Source organism: Prionailurus viverrinus, chromosome B2 (assembly GCF_022837055.1).
Source record: "Prionailurus viverrinus isolate Anna chromosome B2, UM_Priviv_1.0, whole genome shotgun sequence".
NCBI classification, from domain to species: Eukaryota; Metazoa; Chordata; class Mammalia; order Carnivora; family Felidae; genus Prionailurus; species Prionailurus viverrinus.
The window spans coordinates 37306762-37320653 of NC_062565.1; the positions used below are offsets into that span (position 1 = coordinate 37306762).

Here is a 13892-nt window from a genome sequence, read left to right on the forward strand (position 1 = left end):
AGCAACATCTGTAAATGGACATCAACCCTCAATCTTGACATTGGCCTTGTAGTACTAGTTTCATGGACCAGTAACAGTGCCCTAAGTGTTATTCTCGCAGGCCATGCTTACTTCGATTTGGTTCACCAAAGTCTTGTAAAAACACCTTATTCCTTGCCTTCCCTTTACTCCCAGAAACAACAAGCACAGTTCCTTTGCTGGACCTCTGTCACAAAACTCGGTCCATTTTCCTAGTCTATGACTAATATGTGGAAACAAGTAAAATCACTATAATTATATGAGTTTTACTCCTAGAAAAGCAAATATCTCATTAGCTGTGTGAAAATTATTAGGAACTGCCTTTTAAGGAAAAAAAAATGTTCATTTCCAAAGGAATGTTTCTCCTGTAACTTTGTTAGGCCATGTTATTTTCTGAATCATATACCCTTAAAATATAGTGTTTTTTCCATTTTCACTTTTTAGATATAATGCTCCATTTAAAAAAACCATCCAGAATTGGGTGTATAAATTGTCCACTTCCTCAGATATAATTGAAGAGTGGCTAGTAGTCCAGAACCTTTGGGTTTATCTTGAAGCTGTCTTTGTGGGTGGAGATATTGCCAAACAGCTACCTCAGGTAAATATGGTTTTTGTATGGTGGGAATGCAAACTGGTCCAGCCGCTCTGGAAAACAGTGTGGAGGTTCCTCAAAAAATTAAAAATAGACCTACCCTATGACCCAGCAGTAGCGCTGCTAAGAATTTACCCAAGGGAAACAGGAGTACTGATGCATAGGGGCACTTGTACCCCAATGTTTATAGCAGCACTCTCAACAATAGCCAAATTATGGAAAGAGCCTAAATGTCCATCATCTGATGAATGGATAAAGAAATTGTGGTTTATATACACAATGGAGTACTACGTGGCAATGAGAAAGAATGAAATATGGCCCTTTGTAGCAACGTGGATGGAACTGGAGAGTGTTATGCTAAGTGAAATAACCATACAGAGAAAGACAGATACCATATGGTTTCACTTTTATGTGGATCCTGAGAAATTTAACAGGAACCCATGGGGGAGGGGAAGGGAAAAAAAAAAAGAGGTTAGAGTGGAAGAGAGCCAAAACCTAAGAGACTCTTAAAAACTGAGAACAAACTGAGGGTTGATGGGGGGTGGGAGGGAGGGGAGGGTGGGTGATGGGTATTGAGGAGGGCACCTTTTGGGATGAGCACTGGGTGTTGTATGGAACCCAATTTGACAATAAATTTCATATATTAAAATATATATATATATATATATATATATATATATATATATATATGGTTTTTGTAACTACTGATAGAATGATTTGTGTTGTGTGTATGTCTCTGGAGAAGTCCTTATAAAGCCATATGGTCCTGTCTTGATTGATTTATTTATTCATTTATTTATCAATTTTTTAACGTTTATTTAGTTTTGAGAGAGAGAGAGAGAGAGAAAGAAAGAAGGGAGTGGGGGAGGGGCAGAGAGAGAGGGAGACACAGAATTGAAAACAGGCTCCAGTCTCCCAGCTGTCAGCCCAGAGCCCGACACAGGGCTCAAACTCATTAACTGTGAGATCATGACCTGAGCCGAAGTCGGCCACTTAACCGACTGAGCCACCCAGGTGCCACCTTATTAAAACCTTATTTAAACAGGGGTTGGCAATCTGTGGTCCACTCACCTGTTTGTAGAAATAAGTTTCATTGGAACACAGCCATATCTATTCATTTATGTTCTGTCTGTGGCTGCTCTAGCATTGCAACAGGAGAGTTCAGTAGTTGTAACAGAGACTATATGGCCTGCAAAGTAAAATATTTACTGTCTGGCCCCTTTACAAAATAAATTTTCAAAATGTGCTGATTTTTTATTTACATTAAAAGAAAAAAATAAAATCACTTATTTTCAAATCCCCAGGTTATCTGAGGATATCAGGACCTTCAATATGGTACTACTACATTTAATTTTTTTTTAATGTTTATTTATTTATTTTTGAGAGAAAGAGAGAGAGGGAGAGAGAGCAGGAGAGGAAGAGAGAAAGAGGGAGACAGAATCCCAAGCAGACTCCATGCTGTCAGCACCGAGCCTGATGTAGGGCTCAAACCCACAAACTGTGAGATCATCACCTGAGCTGAAACTAAGAATTTAACTGACTTAGCCACCCAGGCACCCCTCAAATATGGTACTGTTGGATTATAGTAGTTCATCTCCTCTAAGAGGTGACTTTATAGTATTCCTCTGAGAGTAGAATTAAAATTAATCTGTATTGCATAAACACAAATTAACTATCATTAAGTCGACTAATGGTAGATCAGACACATACCACGGGGCAAGGAAATTTAGCTTTCTGAGCCCTTAACAAAATCTTTAAAACAGCTTTACTCTGCAGCCTTTGAAATAAGTAAACTTATTAATAGATTTATTCTATGAAGGTAGAATCCTTCTTATAAAATTAAGCCTGCTCTTCCTAAATTTCCATAACTATAGGCTCTATATAAATTAAAAATCAAGGTTAAAAGGGTTTCAAAAATAGCTCATTTCTCATTGTAACATTGTTTTAAACATAATTCTTTTCTTTCTTAACCAGAAAGTTGCAGTGTTTTAAAAGATACCTTTAAAAGTTTTTAAAAAGGCAAGATTATGCCATTCCTAGAGGCGTTTTTGCAACTGAATGCAAAGCTTAATATCATCCATAGTAAATAGAAAAATTTCATTAGCAAAAATGTAAATGAAGCTTTGTTTTGGGTTTTTACTTTCTTTTTTTCTGCCCCCCCCCCCTCCCCCGGGTCCTTTTGAGCTGTAATTATTCAAAAGATCTTGAGATCAAGTTATTGTCATGCTTCTTCAGTTTGCTCATCAAACCAAGCACCTGGGGTGCTGGAAGACTAGATTTGAGCTTTAAGTCGATAGCTCTGTAAATTAATCGTGTGGCATTTTGAAAATGTATTAAATGTAAGAAAACAAATAAGTGATAAGCCCCATTGTGACAAAGCAGTATTTCAATAAGCAGTTTTATGACTCTGGGTTTTTGTTTTTCAGAATTAATTGAGGTGAAAAAAAAATGCTCCTTTAAATTATGTAGACTGAGGACTAATAGAAGCGGGTCTGAGGAACTAGAGGCTATTCCAAAGCGAAGACTTTGCTTTTATTCAAATGCTCATTTTCACTGACTGTTTTTAGGAAGCCAAGCGTTTTCAGAATATTGACAAGTCATGGATAAAGATAATGCAGCGAGCTCATGAGAACCCCAATGTGATCAGTTGCTGTGTTGGAGATGAAACCATGGGGCAACTTTTACCTCATTTGCACGAACAGTTGGAAGTATGTCAGAAGTCACTCACGGGGTAAGAACCGCAGTTTTAAGTGTCCTATCATTTTATATGTGATGGCATTTTATCCCAAACAAGTAAATAAAACTGATGGCATTTCTGGTTTGGTAGGGATGGCTGAAGTGGCTGCAGGAATTTAACATAGCCTTAATTTTTCTGCAAAACAAGACACCATCAATTTTGGGGTCCATGAGTTAAGGCATTGGATTGGTTTTATAGGGCTGCTGTGACAAATGCCCACCAACTGGGCGTTAAAACATCACACATCTATTTTCTCACATTTCGGGAGGCAAGAAATCTGAAATCAGTGTCAGCCAGCACCTTCTGAAGGTGCTGAGGGAGAATGTTTCCTTGCCTCTTGGAGCTTCTGGTGCCTCCAGGAGTTCCTTGGCTTGCGGCCACATGACTCAAACCTCTCTGCCTTCCCCTCTTTTTCCTGTGTGTGTCTTATGAGGACTCTTGTCATTGGATTTAGGACTCCTGTGGATAATCCACGATTGTCTCTTCTTGAAATGCTTAACTTCAATACATCTACAAAGACCCTTTTTCCCAATGAGGCCACATCCACTGGTTCCAGGGAATAGGATGTGGGCCTGTCTTCTGAGGATCTGCCATTCAACCCACTACAGTCATGGAATATAGATGTGTACGAAGAGAACCAGACAAATTTACAGATAATTTCCTTAAAGGACAGTTCATTCTCAATTTCTGCTTGAAATAGAGTTGTAGTATATCTTAGTTTCTCCAAGGTTATGCCCCTGTCCTGACTTCATGGTTAGTTGTTCCCCCTTTAACTCTTCCAGTGTCCAGGTTTGGAGATAATCATGTGTTCATCATGGGTTTAAACCATGAAGTTCGCGATACTCCTAGAAAGGTCACAGGAGGGCTCTTGAGGAAGAAGACCGTAGGTCTTGCTCTGAATCCCTGTCTTGCTTTCCCAAGTGCCACTCATGACAGACCATGGACTTTGGTTCTAACCAAACATTTCAGAGGCAAATGGGAAATGACTATAGATGTTTGCTGTTATCTTACTGAAGATGTTAGGGATTGTGTCTTGGCTAAAAACCCAAAAATTATTAATTCAGGAAAAGCCATTTGGTAACATGACTTTATTTACAGGTATTTGGAGAAGAAGAGATTACTGTTTCCAAGATTCTTCTTTGTGTCCGATCCAGTTCTCCTGGAAATTCTGGGACAAGCCAGTGATTCCCACACCATACAGGTATAATCTTAATATCTATTACCTAAATTGCTTTTTTACACAGCATACATAATTAATAATAAAAATGAAGTTAGAAATTTAATAGCACAGGGAGGAGAGTATTAAAGATTATGTTAAGTATTAAATGTCCTAGTTTCTGTGTGCTCTGAACTCATCAACCTGAAGCAAGAGTCACTGATTATGCAACTCACCAGCTGAGTGACCTTAGCCAGCTTCTTAATTTTCCTGTGCCTCAGTTTCCTCATCTGTAAAATAGGGATATTAATGGTTTCCGCTTCATAGGATTGTCATTAGGATTACATGAGATCATGCACTGGAATGTAGCTGACACACAGTATGTGCTCACTAAATGTAATTCATTTTTGTATTGTAGTCTAAATATTCTCAGATCAAGTAGGGATTGTGGTTTGGCATTGTCCATATCCAAGTGCTTCTCAAGTGCTTTTAGCCATTTCCAAGGGCAGTTACTTCCAGGAGGCAGAGAGAAACTATGAAAAACCGGATATGGGAGGCACTGAAACACCCCTATCCCAGAGCCTTGCCAAGTTTGGCAATCTGGGAGGCCACTACTAGGGACTTCCTTGGTGGTTTCTAGGGAGCTGTGGGGATGAGAAGAGAAAGGAGGGAAGTAAAAGCTGTGGAAGGCAGAGGGAGAGCCAAGAGACAGGCAGGACAGAGCTGTCTGTGGGAGGGAAGGAGGCGGGGACCACATGGTTCAGTCTCCATGTGGAGGAAGGTCACAGTCTTAGTCCAGGCAACCTAGTGGAACAAGGGCATTTGCAGGAAACATGCTGTAGGGCTGGATTTTTAAAAGCGGGTCTCGAAGTCAATCAGCCGCCAAAGCCGTGTTGTGTTTGTTTGTTTCTGTCTTTGTTGGCACAATGAAGTGAATTCTTAATCTCTTACAAAGAAAACACATATTAAGGTTTTTAAAAACATCTCAGTGGCTTTTGTGTTTAGCCTCACGTGTGTTGTTCTGGCTCTGTCTTGTGCTTCTTACAGCCACATCTCCCTGCAGTATCCGACAACATAAACGAGGTGACGTTTCATGCGAAAGACTACGATCGTATCCTGGCCGTCATATCAAGAGAAGGAGAAAAAATTATTGTAATTTAACTTGGGTTAAAGTTTTCTTACTAGGATTTCTTTAAAAATGTAGGTTGAGGAGATTGCAATTCTCCTGTGAAAAACAGAGAGTGGGGGAGGGGTGGGCCTGGGTTCTAGTTCTCTCGCCCTGGCTTGGTTGCAAACAAGTCTGGGTAAGTCACTGACTTCTCTGAGACTTGTTCTATCATTAATTAATTATTAATTTTGTATTAAAAAACCAATTTTTTTAAATGTTTATTTATTTTTGAGAGAGATAGAGACAGAATGCAAGTGGGTTGGGGCAGAGAGAGGGAGGCACAGAATCTGAAGCAGGCTCCAGGGCTCCGAGCTGTCAGCACAGAGCCTGACACGGGGCTCGAACTCACGAGCTGTGAGATCATGACCTGAGCCAAAGTCGGACGCTCAACCGACTGAGCCACCCAGGTGCCCCTAATTTTGTATTTTAGAGAGAGAGCGTGAGTGGGGGAGAGGGGCAGAGGGAGAGAGAAAGAATCCTAAGCAGGTTCCACACTCAGCACGGAGCCTGATGTGGGGCTCGATCCCACAACCCTGGGATCATGATCTGAGCCGAAATCAAGAATCTGATGCTCAACTGACTGAGCCACCCAGGCACCCCTACAATGAAAACTTTAGACCAGACCATTTTCTTCCACCTACAGTATTAGTTGGTTTTTCTCATGTCTTTTTAAAAAAATTTTTTTTTCAATGTTTATTATTTTATTTTTGGGACAGAGAGAGACAGAGCATGAACGGGGGAGGAGCAGAGAGAGAGGGAGACACAGAATCGGAAACAGGCTCCAGGCTCTGAGCCATCAGCCCAGAGCCCGACGCGGGGCTCGAACTCACGGACCGCGAGATCGTGACCTGGCTGAAGTCGGACGCTTAACCGACTGCGCCACCCAGGCGCCCCTGGTTTTTCTCATGTCTTAAATATTTTGTGTAAAATTATTTGCTTTGTGTTGAGGTACTGTGATTTATCAAGTGAAGTGTGACATTGGTAAAAATAGGAAATTATTATCAATTTGTAATATATCTGTAATGTGTCTTTTTAGTTGGATAATCCTGTTATGGCCAAAGGTCCTGTAGAGATTTGGCTTATGGATTTGTTAAAAATGCAGATGTCGTCACTGCATAATATAATCAGGTCTGCATTCTACCAAATCAGCGATTCAGGATTTCAACTCTTACCTTTTCTCAATCACTTTCCAGCACAGGTGAGAATATATAATGTTTACATAATGGAAATAAGGGGGAAAGATACACAGGAAGCAGTTGGCCTTGATGGTGTAGCAGCTGTTGGTAGCTTTGAACTAGCTGGGGAGGTCTTCCCAACCCCCCCCCCCCCCCCCCCCCCCCCCCGCCGCCAACCACCTGCTTGTCCACCTACATTATTCTAGGCCATCTCATCCCATTCGCTGGAAGAGGATTTGCCACTGTTCTTTGATCACTAAGGATAACACTAAAACTAAACTCACAAATGGAAAATTTCATCTCCTATACAAAGCACACACATCTGTACATAAAAGACACCTATCTATACCCATCTGTGTATGGATTTGGTGGCATATTTTCCATGTAGCTATGTATGGATAGATATAGATACGGATATAGATAGAAATATGGATATAGATAAGAACGAGCATTATCTTGTCCTGAAACAAAATCCATCTTGCTTTTTTTTTTTCTCCCTTCCAGTGATTACAAATTGTCATAATCTGTTAAAGGAGGCCTTGTCATGCAGCTAGCTTCCTAACAGGAGCGGACCTTCAAGAGGCTGGCGTTTGAGCAGGTGTTCTCTTGAACAGCTCTCATGTCCAGTGGCTTTTAGGAATGCACCCTACTGTGCCACGTGTTATTAACTGAATACAGAAAAGGAAAAGCCAACAGTTTCATTCAGATTTCAGCCAAAATAAACGAAAAGTGATGCTTTGTGATCTGGGTCAGAGAGAGTGTGAGATAGGAAGCAAGAGATATCCAAGGAAAATACACACATTTTGACCCTAACTATACTTCTTCTCCAACTGCTCCTCGCAGCCGACCTCCAAGTCCCGACTTAATGCACACACAGCAGAGAGGGCTGAAATGATAGGAAATTATTTATTCAAATGACACAAGTATGGCTATAGAACAACCTTTACTGGAGAGAATATGTTGATATTGTATTTAATATTTTTGTATCATGCAGTATCCTTGGCAAATTTTATATTCTTATCAGCTTTATTAGCTTTGTGATGAAGCTTTATAAAATACTTTATTTGATAAAGTGAGAAAGATAGCCCCTTAGACCAAATCGGCACGCTTTCTCTCTCCCAGGAAAGCTTGTATAATCTGAAGGAGAGACTCAGTCTAGATTAGATAGAGAAGCTAGCACCATGTGGAAAACTGAAAGCGAGGTCAGAGTGGGAGTGATGTTGAACAGGATACAGCAGGAAAGTTGACTAGCTCTAAAAGGTGACATTTTAAACAATTTTAGGTTAAAATCTTAACGTAATGGGCAAATTTCAGTTATTTGGAAAAAATGCTTTCAAGAGTAATGAAGATATATATTCATCCAATGTATATTCTACCCATAATATTTATTCAATATATACATTGCTTGTTTCTACCAGCTGCAAACGATGACTTCATATTTTAGTGTATTCCCTTCTAGCAGTTTTAACGTGCAGCGAGTGACGTTGAGGAGAATGAGCATTCTTGTTTTGTTTTTATTTTAATGAGACATCCTCCAGTTTTCACCATGAAATCTTCTGCCTTCTTAAACTGAGTACAAACCGTAATTTAAGCTTTTCTAGGTGACTCAGGATAGTCATTTTAAAGATTAGTTTTTAGAATCTACCACTAAGCAGTGATTTCTCAGAGATTGTGGGTCTGTGTCTTTAAATCTCACAGCCTTACACTGTGGGTTTTTGGTTTGTTTTTTGCTTTTCCTGTCTCACGCCATCTTCTGCTGCTGCCAGAGTCAGAACTGTCTTGTTGCTGGGAACTTCCTGACATGGGGTATTTCCTCTACGTCGTCGGGTTGCTCACCTCACCCGGGGGCCTTCATTTATCTTTACCTGCAGACCGCAGGGTTGGCCGCTGCTTTTGGCAGAAAGCATTTTGAAGTCTTGAGGAGGCGGGGATAAGGAAAGGGTTTTATTCCTGCCTTACCCACACTGAGTGCCATGCCCAACAGTGTCCACATGCCGCTCACTCTGCTCCCAGTCCTCCGCCAGATATGGGGTTCCCTTTGGTCCAAATGATCTCGGATCTGTGGCTTGACTCTGCAGATGAACAAAAGCTCCTAAAGGGACACGTGTTGCAGCAAGGAGGGCATGTTTGTTTTGACAATTTTACACCTTTCCTGGGGGGAGATTGTAGGCAAGGTGATAGTCACAATTTTCTTATGCCCTCATCAGGAGAAAAAGAATAAACTTCCCCCCTTCTCATTCTCGCTCTCTCTCTCCTTTAGATAAATATATATAGAAAGAAGTCAATTTAGGTAAAGTTATAGATGATAGATCAGGAAAGAAAGAAAGAAAGAAAGAAAGAAAGATTAGATAGATTAGATAGATCAGGAAAGGAGAGAGTCAGCATACCGTTTCTAGAAATTGCAAAGAGACCTTTGGGAAACCCTGCTAAAGAAAAATACACAACAACAAGTCTAGAAATTCTGTTTGCTTTTCTTGAGAAACAAAAATGATCATAGGAGCTATTGGGTGGTCTTGGGCCCTCTATAGAAAAATTTGCTAAGCATCCTTCATAAAACATATACAGCTTCATATATGGTAGCCATTGTTTTAATTATTACTTATCTCTCTGCATTAAAATAATTAAATATCAATAGTTGGAACTTGGAGTGTTTATTTCTCCCCTTTTGGGAGTGGAGAAATGCATGTCTCTTTTTAGTTTAAAATGAGTAAAACCTCGTTTGCCTTCCTATGGACAACTGACCACCAAATTTTATTGCAGATGTGCTTTGAATATTTGGCAAATTTACTTATTATTTTTCCTCTGGGTGCATAGGTGGGGCTTCTGGGAATTCAGATGTTGTGGACACATGATTCAGAAGAGGCTTTACATAATGCAAAAGATGACAGGAAAATCATGCAGGTGACCAATCAGAAATTTTTGGATATTCTGAATATTCTCATCAGTCAGACAACACATGACCTAAGCAAGTTTGACAGAGTGAAGTTTGAAACTCTGATAACCATCCATGTGCACCAGAGAGATATTTTTGATGACTTGGTAAAGTATCTTTGTTTTTTAAAGTGATTCAGTGTACTAATTAATAGTTCAGTGCTCCTAATAATGAATAATTAGTATTATATATATTCCCTAACTTGTGTGAACTTTCCATCTACTTGGTCTTTTTCCACAACTGTCTTTCTATATACCATGTCTACAAATATGTATATTTGTGGTTTAAACAACCTTATGTGTATACTCACATTTGGCATTGTGAAAGTCTGGAACCAACTGATGTGAGGTGAACTAACTACTCGTTCTGTTACACCAAATAACCAGGGGCATGATACAATTTAGGTAGGATTGGTCATGAATCATTTGCTCCATTAAGAAAGAAGTCTTGATCAAAGAGAATCAAGCTTCAGAAAAGTTTCATGGATATTTGTCTGATTAACAGTGTCCCACAGGGCATCATGGGCTTGATGTGGACAAGGTTCTGTAGGGTAAGAGTAGGTGGGGTGGTATTTGAATTCCCTTCAGAAACAGGACTCTAACCAGCAGCCTTGAGTGAGACAAAGTTCTCCGAAAGCAGTGGTTATCATTGTAGGGTAGGGACCTACGTGCCACCATTTGATATACCGCCATTTGACTATCTTTGTCTTTAACTACTATTGCTTTATTTGATTTGATTTGATTCATCTTAAAGGTATCTCTTCTTCACCAGAGACGTGTAATTCATGCAACTTGGGTTTTTTTTTTTACACAATATGATCACAGACTACTTGTTTCAAGCTTGTGTCAAAAGTTCTGATCAGATAGGTAATATTTATGGAAGGCTGAGAAGGACATGCAGTCCGTTTATTCCCCTGGAATCTAGACCCTCGCTTCTCAAAAGTATTATATACCAACCAGTTGCATTAGCATCTCCTGTGAGCTGGTTAGAAAAGCAGAATCTCCAGTCCCCTCCCCCGCCCCACCCTCTACTTAATCAGAATCTGCATTTCAAAATTCCCAGGTGATTGATATGCATGTTAAAGTTGACCAAACACTGCTCTAGGGTTTGTCTCTGGATCTTCCAGTCAATCTAATCATCAGAGAGCTGCATACTCAGACCATATTTCTTTGGCCTTCTACAGATTTGCTTTCACCAAATTGCAGTTACTGTCACACTTTTACTTTATTTGAAGTCCACCTCAAGAACTCCTATGGAATCCATTACTGTATCTGCTAAAGGCGTGCCATTTAGGGTGTTGTCTGTACATCCCTCGCGGACTCTTTAAGCTGAAATCCCATGGAAGAAATTTCTTTTAAATTTAAGTGCTGAGCAAAGTTTTACTTTACATGCAGAATGGAGTTTTAAAAAGAAAAAAAACCCATACACAGTTAAAGCCACGAAACTGTTTTCTTTTTGTCTTAACTACTGTTGAACTCCTGGTCCCTCTGCATCCCAAGTAAAATGAGATCTCATGGCCAGCATGTTTGCATTTTATTTTTCTGTGTGTGATGCTTAGAACAGCCTGGTATATGGTAAGAACTCAACAAATAGTAGCTATTCTTTCTTCTTCATCTTCTGTTGCCTCCTCACCATCTTCATGGATTACTGAGACTAGCTAGTTAGTTGATGGCCTCTCCATGGCTGCAGGTCCTGTGTTGGGGAGCAGAGTCCCCAGGGATGGCACTGGATCATGTCACCTGACAGTTGCACTTTAAGGTGATGAATCCAAACTGTGATTTCTGCTGGAAGCCAGAATTCTTAGCTGCAGGGGGAAAGCAAGGTCATCACAAACAATGAAACAATGACAAAAAGCAGGACTGTTAAATAGGGTGGAGACTTGATTAGTTAGAGATCAGGTACATTGCAGGGTTGCCAAAGGTCAAGCCGAATGACCTGGAAGAGGGACCGAGTTTAAGAGCAGTGAAGGGGATCATTTGCCTCTTTCCCGTGTTGATTCTCCTGAGTGGGCAGGACCAAGTTTTCTCCAAGGTTGTCCATGGAAAATCATGAAGCACCTGAGAACGTGGTTGTGGCAGGATGTTATTCCTAAATGTGCTTCCCTGGTTTCTATCACTTGCATGTATGGCTGTGGGGAGCCCAGTACCTCGTGCCCATAGGGGTAGACTGATGATCCGGCAGGTTGGTTGGTTTGGCCACAGTGCTGGTGGAGGAAGGCACTTGTGCATATATGACAGTGTATCTTCCTGCTTAATCCCCTCAGTGGCTTCCCTTTGCCATGAGAACACTGCCCAACGCTGTTTCCATGTCCCGTGAAGCCTCAACTCTTTCTCTGTCTCAAGACTCCTGGATGCCTCAGCTGTGCTGAACTTCTTTGAGTTCCTTGAACATGCAACCAGGTCTCCTGGGTCTTTGCCTAAAACATTGTGCCCTCTTTTTTAAAATTTGCTTTCATTTTATTTCCCTTGGTGATTCCTACTATTTTTCCAGGTTTTAGTTTGAATATTTCTTTCTCCAAGTATCCCTCTCAGCCTTCCCTAGACTACGTTAGGTCCTCTTGCTACATATTTCCATGAACCCTGAATTTCTTTTCATATTTTATTCCAATTATTTGTTTATCTGTTTGTCTTTTGTCTTTTTTTGATCAGCTTCAGAAGACAAGAACCATTGTCTGTCTTTGTTCACCGAGCACAGTGTCGGGCCTAAGGAGGGACTCTATAGATATATGTTAAATAAATGAACCAGTTCGTGAATGAGTGAATAAAAACTGCCTACATGCTTGTGTTTTGTGCTATTGCAATTCAGTATGTAATCTCTTTGTATTTCATGTTTTTAAGGTAAAAATGCATATCAAATCAGTTACTGATTTTGAATGGCTAAAACAGAGTAGATTTTATTTTAAGGAAGACTTGGATCAAACTGTAGTGTCTATTACAGATGTGGATTTTATTTACCAAAATGAATTTCTGGGATGCACTGATCGTCTTGTTATCACTCCATTAACAGATAGGTAGGAACTGAGTTTTTGTTATTCCATTAAAAAAATTCTTTTTAATGTTTATTTATTTTGAGAGAGAGAGAGAGAGAGAGAGAGAACATGAAGAGGGGAGGGGCAGAGAGAGAGAGGGAGAGACAGAATCCCAAGCAGGCTCCACGCTGTCAGTGCAGAGCCCAACGTGGGGCTCAAACTCATGAACTGTGAGATCATGACCAAGAGTCTGATGCTTAACTGATTGAGCCACCCATGCGCCTCTTGTTATTCCATTTTGTAATTAAATGATGTACTTAAAATTGTTTTAAAATTGCATCTGAGAGGTGCCTGGGTGGCTTAATCTGTTGAGCATCTGACTCTTGATTTGGGCTCAGCTCATGGTCTTATATTGAGCCCCACATTGGACTCTGCACTGAGTGTGGAGCCTGCTTAAGATTCTCTCTCTCTCTCTCTCTCTCTCTCTCTCTCTCTCTGTCTGTCTCTCTCTTCCTTTTCCCCTCTCTCTGACTCGTGTGCTCTCTCTAAAACAAAACAAAACAAAAAGTTGCATTTGAAATATTAACAAAAGCATATTGCTGTCAGGTTAGGTCCATGCTAGCTCATCAAAGTCAGTCTACCAATGAAATAACCATAGCTGTTACTTAAACGTACATGTACATTAAGTTTTTGTGAAGTAAAAAAGATACAAGAATGAAAGCAAGTTAGAATGCTGACTAAGAGAGTAATGTAGTAATGAATGACAACAAGCTGGAAGAACCTCTCTGGCACCATAAACGAAGTCATTAGAATTGTAAAGAAGGAAGGGACCTTGGAGATGATGTAATTTGGCCTCCTGGTTTTCCAAGTGTGGAGATTGATGCCTAAAGTGAAGGTCCTTGGCCAGGTACAAATAATCAGCCAATGGCCGATCTCCTCACAGTTCTTTCTTTCCAATGTGTGACACCAGACAAAACTGGGCCTTATTCATCTCTGCATATCCTCCAACACCCAGTTCAATACGCTGTGCATAGAACATGCTCAATAAGGGGTCGCCTGGGGGGCTCAGTTGGTTAAGCATCCGTCTTCGGCTCAGGTCATGATCTCACAGCTCCTGAGTTCAAGCCCGCCGTCAGGCTCTGTGCT

The 13892-nt window shown here is 40.5% G+C and overlaps 1 protein-coding gene across 1 annotated transcript in view; it reads left to right on the forward strand.

Moving 5' to 3' along the window:
• Positions 1–13892, forward strand: part of DNAH8 (dynein axonemal heavy chain 8) — a 338484-nt gene that overhangs the window by 144112 nt on the left and 180480 nt on the right. The window contains exons 38-44 of the mRNA XM_047860389.1: positions 463–616; positions 3178–3341; positions 4446–4548; positions 5551–5655; positions 6708–6869; positions 9661–9885; positions 12616–12788. Of these exons, the coding sequence (XP_047716345.1) occupies positions 463–616; positions 3178–3341; positions 4446–4548; positions 5551–5655; positions 6708–6869; positions 9661–9885; positions 12616–12788 (1086 nt within the window). The remainder of the gene's footprint in view (positions 1–462; positions 617–3177; positions 3342–4445; positions 4549–5550; positions 5656–6707; positions 6870–9660; positions 9886–12615; positions 12789–13892) is intronic.